Below are 22,238 nucleotides of genomic sequence, written 5' to 3'. Positions count from 1 at the left end.
CATATAATGCTTTGAAATTCGCACATATGCGTGTATAGCACTTGACTTTAAATGATCACTCCGAAAAATCTGATTTTTAACTTACAAGGCAAACTATTCACTTGGAGAATGAATTTTTTTGAAAACTTTGAAAACTGGCCAAAAAACAGTATTTAAAAAGCACAACTGGATGATTTTTCGACAACTTTTTTTTTATTTTGACTAGTAAGAACGTTCGATAAATTTTGAAATATTTTTTTAAATCAGCAGTTTTTTAACTTTCAGAATATATATATATATATATATATATATATATATATATATATATATATATATATATATATATATATATATATATATATATATATATATATATGCAGAGAGAGAGAGAGTATTCCATTCAAATTTTGGGCTATATAGAAGGCAGATTGCGTAATTTTCCTCAAGAGGGGTTCAAAGGTATCATTAAATACCTTTACGAAATAAATTTAGAAAAAATAAATAAATAAAATGTATTTCCAGATCAATTTTTCAAGTGTCACTGATGCTCCCTTCATATTTGCGGTTTGTTTCACTTTAACGTAATTGATGAGTTCAAGTCCAACCTATGCTGGCTTCCTCTCCGGCCGAACATGAGAAATCTGGCAGCAAAAATGGTCGCAGCTTTCTCCGGCCGAACTCTGCCCGATTGGTTCTTCCCTTAATAATGCTGACCGCCGTCGTATAAATGAAATATTCTTAAGTACGGCATAAAAAATAAATTTAACGTAACTGAGGAATGAAAAGTCCGGATCTTCTGTATAGACAGTTCTACCAACAAGGTAAACGATGTATACTAAGCTGGTCCCACGCTAAGTTCATCATTTCCGAATGTTTCCCACCTCTGAGTATGTTTAAAGCAGAGGGCCGGCCAGATAAGAGACATAACACCATAATGATAAAATAAAAAAATTAAAAAAAACGCTCTGTGTTTATTGTACTCGCGTGTCGTTGATCCTTAACTGGCAGGCCTATAGTATAATCGTTAATAAGGATTACATTTCCTTAATACAGCACAGATTCTAGAGTTGAAAAATGGCCGAGACCACTGTGGGTTTCGCCACCAATACATGTCAACCGTCTAGACCACTCGATCAACAGGCCTATAGTATACACAAATACTGTTTTATGTGACAGAAACCAATCAAAATACAAGACTGTTTCGCCTCTGTCAGACTTTGCATGCACAACTTAACATTTGGTCAGACCTGCCTGAGAATAAGACTTTGTAACACCGGTTTCCCCCAATCATAATGCTGGCCGCCGTTGTCGTATAATACACTGTTTACACGGGTAAAGTTAAGCTGGTTTAACTTGCGAAAGTGGCTTTAAGCCAGTTTGACGTCGTCCGTGTGAACGCAAAATGGGGGCATTTAATCCGGTTTATTTGCCCCAGCTAGCAACGTGGCTTTAAGCCAGGTTCAGAGCTTGTGCTGGTTTATCTGTGCAGTGTGAATGGTAACTGGATTAAATGTCCCTGGTATGTAGAGGTCAGGATAACGTCGTAATTACTAAACCGGCTTAAAGGTGATCGTGTGAAGGGGCAAATCCCTGAAGAGGCTTAAAAACAAGCTCAGATTTGATCCGGTTTAAATTTTGGTCTTGTGAAAGTGGTATAAGTGAAACATTCTTGAGACGACGTACAACACCAATCAAATGAGTAAATAAATATAGAACGGTGCTGAGAATATATATTATTTCTATAAAAATGTGTCTTTGGTATTCTGGTGGAATATATTGTGGACAAACAACGGATGCAGGCTGTTCACGACGTGTCATAACAATGTTAAACATTTTCGCATGATGCACGCACGTGAATCTGGATCTGCATTTCAAACTTCGTCAGTCAGCTTGTACACGTCTGAGTAAGTATAAATCACGATTAAAACTTCACCACATATCGTTTCCTTCATCGGATGGATCAATCTGAAATTGACATGCTGTCGAACTAATTAAAGTTACCGGTATATTGGAATACTATAGTTTTGATAGCTAAGTCTCACTTATATACAATTCCCACAACCGTTTTGTCCCGGGTATTCTTTCTATACAATTGGGCAATTAGTGTAAATATTCTTTCTGTATAATTGATCATATCTTGCACAGGATCTCTTGGTGTTCTTTCTATCATAATGGACACATGATATGTAGTATCCTTTCTATCACATTGGACAAATGATACGTTGTCTTCTTTCTCTTCTACTGGCCACATGATCTGTTGTATTCTTTCTATCACATTGGCCACATTGCCTGTTGTATCCTTTCAATCATATTGAACACATGATCTGTTGTATTCTTTCTGTAATATTGGCCACATGATCTTTTGTCTTCTTTGTATCAGATTGTACACATGATCTGTTGTATCATTTGCATCATACTAACCACATAGCCTGTTGTGTCTTTTCTAGCATATTATCATTTCTATCATATTGGCCACATGATCTGTTGTGTTCTTTCTATCATATTGGTCACATGATCTGTTGTATCCTTTCTGTCATATTGGTCACGCGATATGTTGTATTCTTTCTATCATATTGGTCACATGATCTGTTGTATCCTTTCTGTCATATTGGTCACGCGATATGTTCTATCCCTTTTATCATATTGGCCACATGGCCTGTTGTATCCTTTGTATCGTATTGGCCACATGGCCTATTGTATCCTTTGTGTCGTATTGACCACATGGCCTGTTATATCATTTGTATTGTATTGACCACATGATCTGTGGTATCCTTTCTGTCATATTGGACACATGATCTGTTATATTCGATCTCTATCATATTGACCACATGCTCTCTTGTATTCTTGACAGATTCTATCAGATTGGGCATGCATCTGTATATGAATGTATGTATGTATTGTCACATATATTCCCTGAATAAATCGGTCATGCGCGGGCAATATTCGTTTCTAACGGACAGCCAAAAAACTTTCAAGAAATACCCATACGTGAGTGTAGATGTATGTTTTAAAATATACACGGTGTTGCCTCGCCTTCATTTTCTTTAACGTTGCTTTAGGTTTTTGGGTGACATATGATGGGAGCTTAACGCCATGCAGTATTTCAGCCATGCTCATCGTAGGGGTGATGGTTGATATACAGTGTATTTGATACATAGCTTGCCCATTGTCCTCTTCTTAATTATAGGTATACATATACCAAACACGTCTCATAATTCTTATAAATACATGTAAACAAACCCGAACCATAAACCGATAGCAGACATTTATAACTGACATTTAATTCACACGTAATCCATGCATAAAAGCAAGTTCTCCTGCCAAGCCAGATATATCATGGCGATGTACAGTGTACATATATAACCATGATGACATGATGAAAAACCTTCATGTGTAAATATATATAGGTCTATATCCTTTAAAGTTCCCGAACTATATGGTAGTGTATATTGTCCTGTATAAGAAGAGCTGTTTTGGTTTGGTTTGGTTTTTTGATGTAGCGAGATCCGTACACGTTACAGTTATATGGGCAAAAATACTATATAGTCGCATATATCGGTTGCATGAGGCGTCAGAAAACGAGGCTCATGTGCCAACAGTGTGAAGACAGGAGGTCTTCATATTTATTTATTTATCTGATTGGTGTTTTACGCCGTTTTCAAAAATATTTCACGTGCACGACGGCGGCCTGCAGACATTATAACGTGTCACGGAGCCCGGATTACATGTTGAGGAAAGAAAAATATATATATATATATATCAAATCAAACTTTCTTTGTAGACAAAAAAAAAAATAAATAAATAAACTTGAGTTGCAGAACGCCATATATATTCAATCATTTATATATATATCCCAGATTGACTGAGAGTAGACCAGACAATGGTAAGTTTTCCATGAAGAAATACACTAAAAATAATGAATGATTTAACGTGTATCATAAATATAAACAGAGGGTTTCTCATCCGAATGTGTACATGTATATACCGGACCAAATTTCACTGCCCCATGCATGCGTGTGGATGTATAGGCAATATAAACTTGGCCGTTGTTTTTGGTAGGCGTAATATAATCTAAAGTGTGGCGTTAGCAAACCCAAGTCTATTAAAAAATAGGCCTATATATAATTTTAATCCCAACCCTGTGCTGGAACTAATATAATTTGCTTGCGTGAAGTAAACGTTTTGGGAGATTTAAAATCATTGTTTACGAGCCATTAAATTTGCCCCAGATATACTAAATAAAAAGCATGTATACACAATTCCACAAAACCATATCTCATTGTTTCAAAATTTGTAATACGATCTTAAGACTTATATTAGGGCTTTAGAAGTTAACATTTTTTCCACCGCATGAATGTTATCTTAAGACAAATATGTTCACATTTTAACTTCCGCAGTACCGCTAACAAAAAATAAGCATCGTAAATAGTTTTTAAATTTTGACTAAATTTAGATAAAGCTTTGTGGAATGGGCTTCAGATGTGTATTCCCTCTAACTGGTACCGTGAATGTTAAACGGACTTTGAGAATGACAGAAGAAGCTAACCGATTTAATTAAAGAGAAAATTAAGCCATCATATGAATTTCAAGTAAAAGACAGATATGCGTAAGGAATATCTTACAAGATACAGAATAAAGCCTATATGTATGCCTAATAACGCGGGAAACATAGGCCTATATAACGGAAACCCTAGGAGGATCTACAGGCATTTACTTTCAGCAATTGGCATACTCGACCATAATGTGCTTAGTGTTTCCACTGTGAGGAATATGAAGGTGTGTCCAAAAATTAGTTGTTCAAACCTGCACGTGCGAGGATGGAATTTGTCATTTGTTGAAACCTGGCCAGCCATTAAAAACCACACTATGAAGAGTATCAAAGTGAGTCCAAAAATTGCAGTTGTTCAAACCGGCCTTGTGAGGAGGATGGAACTGTTGCACTCGTTGAAACCTGGCCAGCCATGAAAAAACCACACTGCGTTTGGGGTATGAGAGTTCTGTTAAGCTGGTTGGAAATAGATACCATTTTTAAAGGTCTGAAAATAATGTTTAAAGCTTTGAAGGCAATTTTTGAAACTTTGAAAATAATTCTTAAAGCTTCAAAAAATCATAGGATAGGTTTAAAATTCGTTTCAAAGCTTTAAAAATCTTTTTAAAATCTATATAGATCGTTTTTAAAGCTTTGGAAATAGTTTATGGAATAAAGTTTCTTTTAAATATTTGACGAAATAAATATCACAACTTCAAATTCTACATGTATATAGCCTAGGGCCTACATAGGCGTATATGGGCTTGTAAAATGTCTTCACACATATCGTACAATGCCTTTAATGCATGCACAACAGCTTCCTTAAATACGACACAATTCACCGGATTCAAATAGCATACTAGAAAAATATAAACATGTTTAATTTTCATAATCGTCTTAGATTTCTAATGGAATCAGTCAGCTTATCTTTGAGTACTTCGCGTAAGGACATGTAACTTCCATTTACTGACTGGATCGAGCATGTGTTTGGAGTCATGTGACTATAGCAAGTCCTTGGCTACACGTGACCACTATTGACCAATGAGATAGCTTGTTTAGTGTCGAAGTTGTGACTGGTAAATAGGCAGACTAAGGCTAAAACTGGTTGTGTCGGGGACAAATTACAGGCGAAATGCCTAATAAAACTAAGAAAGAGAAGGTAAGTAATGAGATGATTACTCGGTATACCATCAGAAATTACTCGATTTTTCGTTTTCTGCCCAAAAGAGCGCATTCTTCGCTGAATTCGCTAACTATACACTGGCTTGTGCAACATGCCAGCTACCATCATTTTTGAAGCTGTATGAATGTGTGATCTGACTAATTTTATTGTAGACCCCTGCTAAAACAGCCACAAACGCTAAACCAACAGGAAAGGAAACTCCTGATAACACAGAGAATGAGGTAAGCAAGGTAATAATCATTATATTCCGGGCGCCAAAATATCAAGGTGTCGGCCATATTGACATGGTTTCCAATATGGCGGACTCCTTGTCAATGTTGATCAAATCTATGAAAGCGGTGTGCAAATATTTCTCCCGTCATAGTTATGACCCATTTGCCAAGGGTATATACTTTGGCACTGACAAATGCCAAGAGTGGATCTGTCATAATATGTGAGCATTAATGAGAATAAAACCCAGTTGGGTTACGTGAACAATTTTGTGACACTGATACAGTGTTTACACTACTAACACACTCTGTATCTGTATAGTCACTGTAGCTCTGATGCATATGGTACATATTGTTTACTGGTTATCATTCACATCATTAGAACTGACTGTGAACGTACAGCATAAGTGACTAAATGTTCCTTTAGGGAAGAGAGTGCAAGCTAGCTTGAAAACTCTGGTTTTGAAACAAAATTGGCACCAACTTACTCTGTGGCTTCTGTTACGTTGTTTGTTTGTTCACACAAGAAAAGGGCCAGATGGATTGCCGAGCCATATCGTCTTATTGTTTGGAGAAGCTGTAGTTTTGAGCTAAGTGACAAGTATTAGTTGTATCATTGCTAAGGGTGATGCTTCATATTGTAGATGACAAACACAGTCCTTGTGATACGACCAGACGATTGCAAGTCAAAAATACTGGCAAGGGAAACAGTTGCTGGTGCCATAAAGTGTCTCGGTTGTCTGTTAGTCCACTCTGTTTTCTTATTTCCGAAATTAATGGTTGATTATTTCGAACAACTTCACTGTTATAACCATTCCTCGTTTGCAGTGCCAAAAGGGAGGCAACACTACTTTGAGCTCTTATTGTAGTCGCACTGCAGTGACAGTAGCACTGCTGGTGGTGTTCTAAAGAGAGAGGAGATAAGGCATGTCATATTAAGAACATCAAATGAAATGGACAGATTGACATGTCATTGACAAGATTGTGACTAGTTTGCAAATTTTATTTTTGTTGGATGGGGTGCGCAAAGGGAGACTCGAGGATGAGCTACACATAAGGTCCAAATGACAGTAGAACGCATTGTTTTCTTCTGTGACGTTGCAAGGTTGTGGGAAAGTCTACCAGAAATCTACAGATTGTCATGGGTTTCCCCTGGGCTCTGCCCAGTTTCCTCCCACCATAACGCTGGCTGCGGCTGTATAAGTGAAATGTTCTTGAGTATGGCGTAAAACACCAAACAAATAAATAAATAAATACTAGTAAATAAGTACAAATTAAGGCATTACTTTAAATGCTCGGCTGATGTGACCTCCAAGTAATAACTTTTCATACAGTTCAAAAACCTGCTTTGACAAGACTAAGATGTTCTCGGGTAGGGGCATAGGTGAAGTTCACAAAAATTATAAAATAACCTGTCCAGATCCCCTAATATCCTAGTACTGTGTGGTAATATTCTCTAGTACATAAAATGTTTGTGTCTGGCCACATTGATAATCATTTTATGATTCACCCAATTTGAATTATGATAAATAATAAGTGCATTCCCATGAGTAATACATGCATTAGTATGATTAATTATATAAGATTGTTCAGTATGTCAGTGTATGGCCTACAGAATAATGTTGTCATGGTATAGGAGGACCTAAATCTGTGTACATATAAAACTAGGGAAGTATGGGGTAGAATTATTAGGTTAGTAGTGTATACTCAATACTCGCGACTGCATATACCACATGTCTGCAGACTTTGTAGGGAGCAGACAAGGCCTGTATCGTACAAATACAAAGCACAGGTTATGCAAAGATGAAAGCGCAACTTTAAATTATTTACGTCAGTTACATGTAGCTTGAGATCAGTGGGTGGGTGCTGAGAGACACCATTAAAACATTCCCTTCTTCGCATACATGTATTTACAATAGATTACCTGCCCTGTGATGTTTAAGTGAAATTGAAGACTTCAAGTCATAGACAAGAGACAAATAAACCTTTACGTTGAGGTTCAGCTTACAGGTACCTGTAATTAGATGCCTAAGTGAGCCAAACGTGAGCATGTATTAGGTATATATTTATATATGCACATCAATTGTGTATTCCCATCATTGGCATAGGCTATTGAGTATCGGATGAACTGCTGCAATAATCTGAGTGTTGTTAATTACAGGCACTAATCCCCTATTGATCAAGCTTTGGATTTATATGTGTAAAATGACATTGGCCATGGACTAAATACTGCACAGTTATCAATACATTTGTAATTACATGTACTATATTAACTTGGGTTGATTGCATAGAGAAATCTGCAGCTCGGTTGTCAAGACAGGAGTCCAGAAGGTGGCTATGTAGAACTTGGACACAACAGGCTTGTCAACATCCTCTAATTTAGTTCTTATGCCCAGTGGAGTTATTTACTCTTGTGTGCAGATTCTGATTGTGTCGATCTCCTTACAGTTACAATGCCACTGAGATATCATGTTTTTTTAAAGGTAAGGGTTTTTTTATATCCCCTTTTTTTTCGTTGTAGTTTTTCTGTGTATGTGAGTTAATGACTCAGATTTTGTCATTCTAAAGCATGTGTTGTTATTATGATTGATCATTTTCAGAGTGCAAAGAGGAAACCAAATACGGAGAATCATCCACCCCCAACCACCCTGACAAAGATAAAATACACTGGTCCTCCCCATGTGAAGAAAGATAAACGTCAGAACTCCTCTAGGTTCAATGTCTCCAAGAACAGAGAGCTTCAAAAATTGCCCCTTTTGAAAGGTAAGTTGCTCTTAGTGGAGTGGAGGGCGTGTTGGGGGAATTCAGCCTCATTTCCTGCCAACACACTGTAAATCACGTGGTTTTCTAAGCAGCATGCGATTGTGATCATTAGTTCAGGCTCTTGTGAGGAGATAGTGAGGAGATTCTCTGATATGTTCTTTGACAAATGGGTCACTAATTACATTCATTCATCTGAGGGAGGTTAATTTAAATTGGAGGGTAGGGGAGGTTCTCTGGCTGAGGTGGTTAGTGTGTTAGGTGCAGGGTTTCCGTTAGATCCGTTTTGCGTCTTATAAATGGACCCTTTCCTCGGTGAAAATTCCCCCTCAGACATACAAAAAAGTGAAATAAAGGAAAGTCTTTTCAATTGCCAGTGGAATATTCGAATCTTTTTACAGAATATGTTAATGGTAATAAATAGTTAAAGCACCAAGCAAAGCAATCTGCACTCTCACTGAATTCTTGTTTATCCACTACACCACCATTGAATCACGTTCGTGCATTTCATCAAAATTTGTGTTTTTAGTATCTATGTCAGATACCGATTTGGAGCACTGAAGGCCCAAGGTGCTCAAGCATAATAGCTAGAGTACATAGGTCTATAGTACCCAAAAGCCTGGCCTGATGAAGGTCTGCAGGACTGACCTCTTCAAATATCAATAATTTGTCAAGAAATAAATTACACGAAATCAGCGTTTGATGTTTTAGATGATGTGCCCTGATAGATCAAAAACGTCAGTCATGACGAAAGACTGAAAGACCACATGTAAAATGTCAGAGGGAGAGATCATGGAATTGCCCCTCATTTACACCACGAAGTAAGATGAAAATTGTCCACAAGATGGCAAAGCCTTTGACAAATGTAATTCACTTGACCCTGGCAGAAGTGGTTAGCATGCCAACACAGCGCAATGATCCAGGAGTCTCTCAACAATGCTGTCGCTGTGAGTTCAAGTCCAGGTTATTCTGGCTTCCTCTCTGGCAGTACTTGGGAAGGTCTGCAAGCAATCTGTGGATTATTCGTGGGTTTTCCTCCGGACTCTGCCAGGTTTCCTCCCACCATAATGCTGGCTTGCATCGTATAGGTGAAATATTCTTGAGTACAGCGTAAAAGACCATTCAAATAAAAAAATAAATTCTTGTCAGGATGCATCATTGGTGGACAGAATCACATGTACAAGTAAATGTATTGCATTTACTAGTAGCATGAATTATTATGGGGTTGGATACACAGACATGTACATGTCATGGTATACATGTATGTAATAATATGAAACAGCTTTGTTCTTAAGACAGTGAAGAAATCATATACATCAAAATTTGCCTGAATTAGAGTTAGAACTTAATTTAGTTTAATAGCAATATGTCCATGTATTTTCCATCACATTTTGAACGTCTTTAGATTATCAGGGTGCAATATTTTTCCATTACACATGTTACAAGGACATTAGCACCAATCTGCACATGTACTGGTTTCCAAAGGTGTTAAGCAAGGTGCTTTGTGTTCAGCTTTTTTATGTGCCGCTCGTGTAACTGGTGGAGATTGTTGGTTGGCACAATTGTGTTCTGTCTGTCCTATTGCAGCTTTTCCACAACTTTTTGGTTACGGCTGTGTGAGACAAATTAACACTTGGCTATTTATGAATAAAGCTTGTCAGGTATTTTTCAGTTGTAGGTTTAAATGACATGTTTGTGTTTTGTGGTCTGCTCGTAAACAGCTGGATGATTGAGTACAGCAGCTTTTTTACCATGTAGGATTGATTTATGAAAGGATTTCTTATGATGCATTATGTAGTCATTATAGTGATTTAAAACGAAATGCTTGGGTGTTATACTTCTATGAGTTACTGAAGTTTATGTTTTCTTACGCACATTAATGTAAATGACCTTAAATTTCGTCCATGATTAAATTATTCATGATTCCTGTTTATAAGAGTTCTGTTGACCTTATAAAGGTATTTTGACGTTTGTTTGGAAGGTAGGATGATGTGCTACCGGAAAAATGCAAGTTTGAGCATAAAAATGCACATTTTTTGCACAAAATTTTATGTCATTTATCATTATGTTTGTATATAATTTGTCATTATTGCAACTGAGCTACATGTATGTATCCAGTATTCATATAAATACCAAATTAGGGGTAGATTTATGCTTTGGTAAGCTTGGTGGCCAGAATGGCGGATTCTCCTGTTTAGTGCTGCAAAACTCCTAGAAGACATGTTAAACCTGTATCTGTACATACATGTATCTGTACATACATGTACAAGGTGAAGTGGGTTGTTTGTAGTGGCTACCTATAACTACAGCTGTAAGTGATAGTTATGTAGGATCTGCTAGGTAATAATTAGTCTTGTCAGAACACCTGTCAGTTTTGCCAAGTTTCTGTGTTCAGGGAAGGCACACGTGTGGTTGCTGTGGTGGGAAAAGGGGTGGGGGGAGCTGTGGCATGTACATGTATTAGTCCTAACAAGTCTTCATCTTGCTTTGCCATGTACATTCACCAGGTGGGATTGGATAGCTACATGTGCATTCAGTTATCAGCCATGGAGACATTTCAGCATGTAAAACCACTCTCAGGTGAAGTACATGTAACTACCTCAAAATTTCTCAGCTGCTTTACATATACATGCACATTGTAGATGTTTATTAGTTTTTCTTAAGCGGTTTTTCAATACATGTACATATTGGTTTGCTCACCCTATTTGTCAGTGAGTGGGTAACTTTCTATTGGACTAACTAACTGTGATTTTGTTCAACTGTATCATTAATGTACATGCTGTGGGCCAGGTGCTGTTCACGGCATAGTAGTCAGAAATCCTGTGTACATACACCTAGTGATTGATTTCACTGTACATTTCAAACGTACTATTTGTGGCCTATACAGGTGTATTCACACCTCAGTTTGTTTAATAAAATATCATATATATTTATTTTAATTTTTGTGTGATGCCTCTAAATAGAAAGGTGTTGACTACATGTATTAGGCATTTTACTGTTATTTTAGACACCAGCTAAGTCTTGACTAGTCAGTGAATAGTGAAAACTATTATGTTGTGTCATAGTGCAGTGTAAATGGTGTCAGTGTAACATTTGTACTTGGGCACATATATGGGGTCTCACTGTTTCCTCCATAAGAATTTTTTCCAAAGATTCAAAGGGGCAAATATCAGATAAAATTATTCATTTTGGCATTCATTTTTGATAATTTTCCTTTTCAATAACTCAGTCATATTTTTACTGATATAAATCAATGTAATGTGTAACTATAACCTTCTTAGTCTGTTGTCTCTTGATTACAATTATTATCGTTATTCTTTCTTTTTTCATTCAAACATAATATAAGAGCTTCATATACATGTGCATATCCCTTGGTACATATTTCCTAGATGGTCCGCTTCATGTGAAATGGTGATTTTAGGTTTTGGCAGTTGATCATATACATTGATTTTGTAAATGTTAAGTTGCTCTGATAATTGAGTCCTGCAGGCCTGACCTTGTAAGTTATCACATCAACATTTGCTCCACTCGATGGTAGTTAACCAAGTGATGCTGTCCCTATGCTGTGATCAATACCTTCAGCTGTGGGGAATTGAATTGCCTTATTTCCATGGTGATTTGGGCATGTTTGAACTGTGGCTAGTCCACTTGTCATGAGCTTGCTTCACCACAAATTGTCTTACGGTTATTGCTAACTTCCATTTAGCTGAAGAATTAATACTCTAGTGTTTATTTTATCTCTGTATTTTATGTGGTGCCTTTGGCTGGCAACTTGTTTGTGAAGCTGGAAAGGTATAAAAACTGAGGATTATTACTGTATCAGTTTTAATGATGATTTCCACATATAATTTTATGTACATGCCCCAAAAGTATGTGTGTTACATGATCTGAAATTATTGTGTGTAACCTAGAATTTTTTCTATGAGTAAGTTTTTCAGTGTGCCTAATACTGAGAGTTCTGTTGATGTAATATAATGTAATGCTGTATTTATTTAACGAGGATTCCCCATATAACATATGTTCAGGACAAAACAAGGAGTTGGTTACAAACATAAATTTAAAAAAATGATACAGATAGATGATAGACCGAATAGACTATACACATACGTATGTAATATATGCAACAACAAAAGTATTTACACTACAAAAGAATGAATCATATCATATGTAATAAAATGAGGCTATCGTGCAAGGACATAATGACTACTTACTGAAATAATATTTATCACTATCATTAAATATAAGAAGAAATTTCAGTGCTACCCATTGATTTAAAATCTCTTCAATTCTGCAATAAATTATTGCACAGTTTTTAAAACAATTTTGTTTTCATCAGGTTTTAATTCATTGGATCATTATCATTACAAATATAGTTTGAACATGAAGGAATAAATATTGTGTGGTGTACGCCTGGAGATATTGTTGATGTAATTTGTTCGAGCATATAATTTCTTTGTGTGGCATATTTAGGGCATTCAAAGAAATAATGAAGCACATTTTCGCATAAATGATTACAATTTGGGCATGCAACATTGCTTAAATTGTACTTAAAAAGATCGGCATTCAGAGCGCTAAGTCCCATTCTCATTCGGTATTGAATAACAGAGTGGTAGGAATCAAACATGTTGTACAGTTGAGTGAGTTCTTTATTTTTCTTGAAAAACAGAAATTGCTTTATTATTCCAACTGAGGCATTGCGGATATGAGATGGTAAAATGTTCCAATCTATGACAGTCTTGGGGAAGAAAGAGGAGGAAAATAATTGAATGCGAGTTTAAAAAATCGAACATTGTCCCTGTTTCGAAGGTTGTATGTGTTTGTATCAGTGTTATTTCTGCCGTCTGATATCCTTTTTAGATAAGAATGTCCATTCACAGTTTTATGGAAGAGTAGAACACATGGCATCGATGTCGATTATGTAAAAATTCCCATTTAAGTTCATTTAATAAACTATTGTATGACGTCTGCTAAGCTGTGGAAGAGAGTGATGAGAGTGACGAGACATTTCTAGTGAGAGTTTTCTTTGCTCTGTGGAAAGTGCTTAATGTCATGTTTGAATTCTTTACTACAGCTCGAATGTGTTTGTTCCACTTACCATTAATATTGCAGAATAATGCCAAGGTGTTTGTGGGACCGAACGCTCTTTGCATTAATTCCGTCTAAATACAAGTTACAGGGGATACATTTTAAAGACATAAGCAAGTAAACAGTTTTAAGAGCGTTAAAGTTAACAACCCATTGACTTGCCCATTGTGACAAACAATCAAGATCTCGATTTAGTTTAGCCTCTGAGTCACTCAAATTATTGATCTCTTCCAATAGTGACGTGTCGTTAGCAAAAATGTTAATATCACTGTCAATGTTTGTAAAGACATCATTTACAAATATTAAGTAAAGTAATGGACCCAGTGCAGAACCCTGAGGTAGCCCACAGGAAATAGGTTTGGCATCTGATTCAGTACCATTAATACAGACCTTGATTTTTCTATCAGTCAGATAGTCATTCAGCCAAGAAAGTAATGGATCTCCAATACTAAATTGTTCCAACTTAAACGGAAGACCTTTATGCCAAACTTCATTAAATGCTTTACTCACATCAGGAAAGACCAGACACATGTCATTTCCGTTGTCAAGGTTTTGATATATTTTATGTATCTTCAATAACTGATATATTGTAGAGTCCCCTTGTTTGAATCCAGAGTTATTTGGTATTAGAAGACCGTTACTGATACAATATTCATATAGGTGTTTATATACAACTTTCTCTAGTACCTTAGAAAGCGAAGGTTGTAGAGATACTGGTCGATAGTTTGAAATGTCATGTCTTTCCCCTTTCTTAAATACTGGACTAACTGAGAGAGTTTCCATGAAGTTGGGAATACCCCAGACTGTAAAGAAAAAAGAAATAGTTCAGTTAGAGATGGAACAATACTTTCAGCGCTATGTTTGAGCATGAAGTTACTTATACCATCACAACCAGATGATTTTCTTGTACTTACGTGTAGGTTTGTCAGTAAGTCAGTCACCTCCTTCTCACAGGTTTGTGTGCAAAGAAGTTGTGAATTGGTAGTTATGTAAGAGGGGGTAAATGTGGTACTGTTTGCGGTGGAATTGAATGAGAGGCAAAGAAACTGCAGAATTCATAGGCTTTGTCATTGTTGTTTGACACGTTTTCACCATTAAGATTAAGAGGAGGTAATGGGGGCTTTTCTTTTGGGCCTAATAAATATTTCATCACTGACAAGTACGTTTTTTTTATCTAGTTGAAGGTCAGATAATTTAAGTTTAAAGTTTGCGGAGTAACGCAGTATTGCATTACATTTAGCAGTATTGGCTTCATGTCTAGAAATGTAGAAACGGAATTGTCTTCCTCTCTTTTGGTACGTTTGAATTTTTTAAAGCATCTGTTTCTGATCCGTAGTTTAAAACAAACATCACTCGTCATTCAGGGTTTGTCACGAGGGCGAATTGTGACAGTTTTGTTTGGTATACATTCGTTACAACATGACAGGAATAATTTATTCCAAACGTAAACGTTGTCAATAATGTCAGCAAAGATTTCATCAATTACATCCCATGGCGTAACAGATAGGAGATGACATAAACCAACTAAGTCTGCGCATTTGTAGTCCCAAACATGCCTTTTACAGGTCTTGGGTGTGTCATATCGTGTGATTTGTAATGTAGAATAGATAGTGCAGTGGTCAAGATTGGCAAGTGGTGCTGCCACACCATAGTCATCTATATATCCAATACTGTAATAATTAGGTCTAATATGTAACCACTTTCGTTGGTTAACCTTGCGGGTTCATCAATAAGTTGAAAGAGGTTGTTCCCGGTAATCAGGTCATACAAACTCTTTTTTTAGTTCACTCTTGATGTGGAAGTCGTCCTATTTGATGCATTTGACATTGAAGTCTCCCAAAATTAATAGTACGCCTGGATTTTCTGTTAAAACAGATGTGATAGAATCATCTAGGTTGTTGACCTTGAGTTCTTGTGAGGTGTACTTGAAAGGTAGGGTGAAATTCTACTGGAAAAAGGTTTTAGCACAAAAAGTAATATGATAGGACTTAGATTTGCCTCCAAAACTACACTGTATGGGATAAGCTTTAAGGGCAAATATGTTTTTTTTTATCTGGTTTAATTACATCTTTGCCTTAATTTGTACCTATTTGAAAGTGTTTTACGGTTTTCATGGGCCCGGTTTTTCCAACTTAGTCCTGTAAACTTTTATACTGTTGTGAAATGAGTATATAGTAGAACATAGTAGAGATGGAATATAAATCTAATCCTGACATGTTCTGGGAGCATTACATAAATAAATCAAACTTTTTCATATACTGACATACAAATATCTTACATGTATATTGTAGACAGTAGACGATTACTTCCCTTAAATTTGACTTTTGGTAAAGACTGTGAATGCGAGTGATCACTTGTTTCTTATGGCCAAGTACAAGTCTTCAACTTTTTTTGTCAACACACTGTTGTGTAGGTGGTTAAAAAAATTTTATTTTTTGCCTTAAATTCACCAAAAAGTGTCTTTTTAGAGGCATGTACAGGTCATGAAGTATTGCGTCTGGAGGAAAAAATTACATTTCATAATCATCCCTTCAAAACATTTAAGCATCCATAGTACAGAGAGTATATTCAATTTAGTCAATGATGACATATTTGTACATTTTGTGGTAACCTCATTCAGGTGGTTAGGTATGTGTTTTATTTTTACTAAACTTGTAAGCTTGACGCTTTATCACATTTGCAGATTAATTGTTGTCGAGTAGTTATGGTGTCACTTGCATGTTTCTTGCATATTATAGGGCCATCTGGCAATTGTTCAGAAACCTGGATGAAGTACATGTATTTAGTATTGAGATCATATGGTACTTACAGTATAGTTTGCCTGTATTTCTTCTACATGTTCATGTATGTTAAGCTGTAATGCCAGTGAAGTTTTGGGTTGAATGTTCAAGTGGGTACTTCCTGGTCTGATGTTTCCAAAGTGAATGACCTTATGAAACCATTAGTTTGTTGCAGGGTCACATGTACTTATAAGTAGATACTCTATATTCAGTGTAGTTGTACATAATGTAGCTGTCCTAATTGGTAATAAGAAGACTACCAGTGATTAGCAAGTTTATGCATAACCTTTAATAGATCATTAGATGATAAGTGATGATTATGCTCACATCAGCAGACTTATTAGTCATTACAAAATGGATTTAATATTTTTACTACAGAAAGCTCAAAAAAAGGGCTTCTAATCATCCAAGGGATATTGAATCTTGGCCTGCAAAAGCTTGCTTTCTCAAACCATTTTTTTGTTTTCCTTGGCTGATTGACTGTTTTATCAGGTTTCTATTTCTGATGATTGGCGGCGGTGTTCTGATTTGCTAGGGCTATTATATGAGGAGTTTCATCATATTGATGCCTACATACTATGCACTGTTTTATGGCGGACCAGTACCTTAATTCATTAACCTTTTCAACCACAGTTGTGACCAGTATTTTGAGGACCCATTGAGTGTAGAGAAATAATATGCACAGTTTTGTGAAGCTTGCATCTTTTCATGATTTTCATTATAATTGTATGCATAAATTCCACTAAGAAAAGTGCCTTAGAGGTCAAAAAGGTTGAAGATTTTGTAGTAGTACCCCAGTAAAATGTCCCAGACATAGTGTTTATAGGCTTCGGTGGCTGGTTCTATCCAACACACTCAAGTATAATCTGTCCAATTAACATGGTGCAGTTAGGCGAATGGCAAGAAATTGGTAAACAAAAACATGAACATGTTATTACATGCGTGATGTTTTGATTGAAATCAAAAATATGTTACATGTTATCAACCTTTTTGTTAAATTGGCATTACTCTAACTGCAGATTTGCAAAAGGGGAACACAAAATAGCTACATATCTATGTATTAAACAAGGGCATCTGAGACTAACGTGATTTACATGCATGTAAGTTTTACCGCTTGAAAACTCTAAAACTACTGTTGTTTTTATGTGCCTTGCACAGCAACTTGAAGTTGGGTGTGGGTTTCCCCCAGACTTCATCCGATTTTCTCCCACCATAATCATTAATGCTCACTGCCGTTGTACAAGCAAAATATTTTGAGTACAGTGTAAAACACTAGGCTGTTAAATAAATAAATAAATGAATATGTGCCGTGTATATTCTGCCCCTGCTTATACTGTCTTACAATTTAAGTGCTCGTATGTGAATGCCTTGCAGATTTGGCCTAAACTTTTGTCAGTGTTAGGTATGTCTAGGTCAAGCCATATGAAGTACTCACTCATGGCATTTTGTTGTCTTTGCATTTTGCCAGTAGGTCAAACAGGTACTAATACTGACTGAACTAAAGTGGCTTGACTTAAATATTGCCAAATCACTGTTATGATGACAGCTGGTGATGAATTTATCTGAAAGTTAGCAGTACTTCATCTGAGTATGGAAGTCAGTCAAATCCTGGCTAATCTGTATTTTCTTACTTTTAAGTGTGGGGTTGTATGTTTATGACTTTATTATGGGTACTGTAATTTTTGGATACATGTACCAGTTGTGGGTGCATATACTGTATAACTTATAGCTGACACTCTTCGGGAGATGGGGAAAGATATATAGTAAGGGGTTTTATATATGTTCAACTACACATACATGTGACACTGCTCTACAGCACACATATACACTGTACACGTACGTATGGATATCTGGTAGAGTTGTCAGTTCTTGACCAGTGATATCGCAAGAATGAAGATCAAAATTGTATGTAGATGAACATGTGTTTGTGGGACACCGGAGTCGTCATCACCATTGTCACATTGTTACTTTTTGACATTTAGATGTATGGGATAAGCTGTGCATACATTTTATGTATTCTGTGTGGTAACATGGTTCTATGTATTCATAACTACATGTAAACAAAAAGAACCAGTGACGTTATTAAGAATTTCTATGTTGGGGCTAACCCAACCTTAACACAGAAAATAGGGTAGTGATACTAGACGCTAGGGAATTTCATTTTGAAAAAGATAGTGATTATGTTATTAATTGATTATAAATGAGACCCACCCCCCACCCCCCAAAAAAAAACAAAGAAAGAAATTTCATTCGACGAACATGTATGTAATGATGGCTCAACTTCTGTTATGTTGTAAGGATGAAGTTCTCCCAGTAGGTGTGTAAGACAGACCAATCAACAGGTCCACATATATTGATCTGTGCTGATTATTTCAATCCGCTTCTCTCAGTGGTGTCGTGCTTTCATCTCCTAGCGATTAGCTGTTTTCATGCTGTGCTGGTATTAAAACTTCTGAGGAAAAAAGGAAAGAAAATGCTCAAGTCAGCCTGTTTGATATTTATAGACTTGGGTATGTGTGAAGACGGTCTGGTCCACTTGAAATGTGTCATCTATTTCTGCTGTCAATTTCCTTGTTGTCGTCATTGGTACGTCAGTGCGACCAGACCCTGCATTCCCATGGCTACCAAACACTGACTATAGGCATTGGATGGAATAGGGCTATGAAACTCTCATTACTGTACAACTATGTAGGTTAACACGGTTCTTGTCCTAGAAATAAGGAAATTTACATGTAACTTGGGTTAAGGCAACTGTTAGTAATGTTATCTTTATGCACATGTATATAGCATTGCTTCATCGACAAGTCCATCTGCATAAACAACGCGGGTGGGAAGATACAAGTATATGTACAGCATCTGTCTTTGTGGTGTATGGATTTTAAATGTATTATTTGTTCGAAGTCCTCACAAAAATGACCAGTGAAAATAATGTCACACATTCACATGTACATGATATTTTTGAGAAGCTGGTATAATAGGTATGCTGGAAATGATTTGTCTCAGAGGATAGAATATCTCTGGTATTCACATATCTGTGACATATCAATAGCTGCTAGAACAGTAGGTTATGCTCCGGTGAGGCTAACACGATTTTGTATAGGCTTAGTGTTCCCCTCATACCCACGATCACATGCCTTGTAGGCTTAGTGCTGTAGATGTCTTTAATAATAGAAGTATTATTAAGAGCAGAATAATCTACATGTTATGTTTAGTTGGCATACATACTGTATCATGGCATACGGTAATGTCTACATTTAGCTTGAAGGGGTGAAGTCTAGGGGTGGAGGATTTTAGTGTTTGAGTTTAACTTCATGTAGGTCTGGGTTTAGCTCTGTCAGGTCAGCAGGTTTGTTAAATGTGCTATGCTTCACTAAACCTACTTCAGAGTTCATATGAAAGTTAGTTAAGGTCCTTGGCCTAAGAGTTAAATGTTTTTTTTTACATATACCCGTATAGTGTGGAGCAGGAACGTATACGCATACACTCTGTACATTTGGGTGACTGTACAAAGTCACATTGTCACAAGGGAAGTGTTTAGCCAGTATCCTCATTAAAGTTGTAGTATAAAATCCCCCGTTTGTTGGATGTATGCTTTAGTGGACTGACAGGTGAATATGCATGTGCAGCTCTTTGGCATGTGTATTTGTGTTGGTGCGTTTGTGATGAAGTGTCAGACCTGAAGGCACATGTAACCAGTATGGACATTGTGGACAGTGTTACTTGGTCTTGGTCACCAGCTTAGCAGCTTATCAGTTTCCATGGAGACTAATCTAACTAATAATGACTGTCTGATTTGTTCTGTCCAAAACTACATGTCACTTTTAACTTGTCATCCTTTCCAGTAAATCAATCAATTCAATATATGTTGGCCTTGGTGTTTTTAATTACAGTATAGATAATATTTCAATGAAAATTTAGAGTCTTTGTGATTACTGTTAGTTATTAATTAAACATACATGATCTTCCATAATAGTAACAGTTTTTGTTCAGCTGTTATATGTAACAATCTGCACATATGTATGTCCCTGCAAAAGTACGTGTCTGTCATGTCAACCTGTTAATGTCACAGAAGCCAGCATACAGGAACATGATCCTGGCACAGATTGTATGTGTAGTTGCGAGTATGGGATTTAATATAAGAAACATTCAAGGTCTTGTGTAAACTTGTGTAAATTGTAGTTTTCAGTAAGGGTGATTGTGGTGCTATACTCATTTAATAGTACCTGGCTCTGTAGATACTGATATAAGTATTGTTGATCTCCAGATAATTCATGTTCATGTACTCTGTACCAGCAGATGTTTCAGTCACGTCATTACAATCTGTTCAGTGTTGATTCCAAAATAGAAATATTAGGTTCAAAGTACTAGTCAGATTTGTTTATTTTGAGGTACATGTATCATTATCTCTGCCATTATCTTGATATCAGTCTCACAATCCAACCCTAACAATGTACTAGTATGATGGCCATTGATGGATAGTAATGGCATATATGTACACATACATACCGGTACACTGTACAAAGAATACAATTACAGATGTTAAACTATACACATGAGTTAAAACCAGTGTTGGTCAGATTTTACTATTCATAGCTAATCTAAATGTTTGGATGGTTATTCTGAGAGCATTATTCTGTGGAAACTGATAAAACTATACATTCTGAGAGGCCCAGAATTTGGCCAGTTGGTTGAGGAATTAGGGTAGTTGCTTGGAGAGAAAAAAAGACTTACATGTTATGTAAGTCTAATGATGTTCATACTTGGAGATAAGTGTCAGTGAAAATATGGAAATGCATATAAAACATTTGTGTGAGAAGTGTGTGAAGCTTTAACTCAAAGATGTGCATTTTCTGCATACATGGAGTGCATGTACTGTAATTCTTCAACATTTTTGCTTGTTTGCAAGATATTTATTGAAGTATATTCTTAACTCTTTGTTCAGTGCAGACTGATAAAATTGTACTTTTTTTTTGGAAGGCAGTGTAGTTTTGTCTTCAGAAACCAATGCAAAAGTTGCTTAAATTGCACTGAAAGTCGCTGTTTCATATGCGAAAAGGGTGAGGAATTAGGTACTTATATGAAAAGTACATGTTTGTGAACATTTGTGAAAATGCTTAGTGCTTCTATTTTTTAGAATAGGTCAAAAAGGTGTACGTACAATCAGGGCCATATCAAGAAAAAAATATAAGGTTCTGTTCCCAAATTTTAAAGGTGACCTTGTGACTGTACATAAAGAAATTTGAGAAAATTTCAAGTGAGAAAAGGCTTACCTTTCCCTAAATGAACAAAGACATTAATGATTGTTATGAGGCTGTAACAGATAAATTCAGTTCACACAAGTTCAGTGTTATATAAAATCCTGTTTGTATTATCAGATGCGACGCCGGCAGAGCGGGAGGAACTGTTCATACAGAAGATCCGACAGTGCTGTGTGATGTTTGACTTTGTTCAAGACCCTCTCAGTGATCTCAAATGGAAGGAGGTGAAGAGGACGGCACTGAACGAGATGGTTGAGTACGTCACACAGAACCGCAGCGTTATCACCGACGCTATCTATCCAGAGGCCATACATATGGTAGGTGACCTTTGTTTAATCTTACTTGAAAGTAACTTGGGAGCTGGCCATGGCCGAGTGGTTTAGGTGTAGGTACTTGCTTTTGAATAGCTAGGCAGTGCAGGTTCAATCCCTGCCTTAGTTAAGGAATTTGTAGATG

At 36.5% G+C, this 22,238-nt stretch overlaps 1 protein-coding gene across 7 annotated transcripts in view; it reads left to right on the top strand.

Annotated features, from left to right (window-relative positions):
* The first annotated feature begins 5,575 nt into the window (after window positions 1-5,575).
* Window positions 5,576-22,238, top strand: part of LOC135466825 (serine/threonine-protein phosphatase 2A 56 kDa regulatory subunit gamma isoform-like) — a 31,211-nt gene continuing 14,548 nt past the window's right edge. For 5 of the 7 annotated variants that reach the window (XM_064744538.1, XM_064744539.1, XM_064744537.1 and 2 more), the window contains exons 1-4: window positions 5,576-5,666; window positions 5,843-5,920; window positions 8,500-8,662; window positions 21,900-22,099. In XM_064744538.1, coding sequence (XP_064600608.1) covers window positions 5,640-5,666; window positions 5,843-5,920; window positions 8,500-8,662; window positions 21,900-22,099 — 468 coding nt within the window. In that variant the 5' untranslated portion in view covers window positions 5,576-5,639. The remainder of the gene's footprint in view (window positions 5,667-5,842; window positions 5,921-8,499; window positions 8,663-21,899; window positions 22,100-22,238) is intronic. The other 2 variants (XM_064744540.1, XM_064744536.1) reach the window with 1 other exon arrangement.

Source organism: Liolophura sinensis, chromosome 6 (genome assembly GCF_032854445.1).
Source record: "Liolophura sinensis isolate JHLJ2023 chromosome 6, CUHK_Ljap_v2, whole genome shotgun sequence".
Taxonomy (NCBI): Eukaryota; Metazoa; Mollusca; class Polyplacophora; order Chitonida; family Chitonidae; genus Liolophura; species Liolophura sinensis.
The sequence above is the reverse complement of the archived record's forward strand: the minus strand, read 5'-3'. Positions and strand labels throughout refer to the sequence as shown.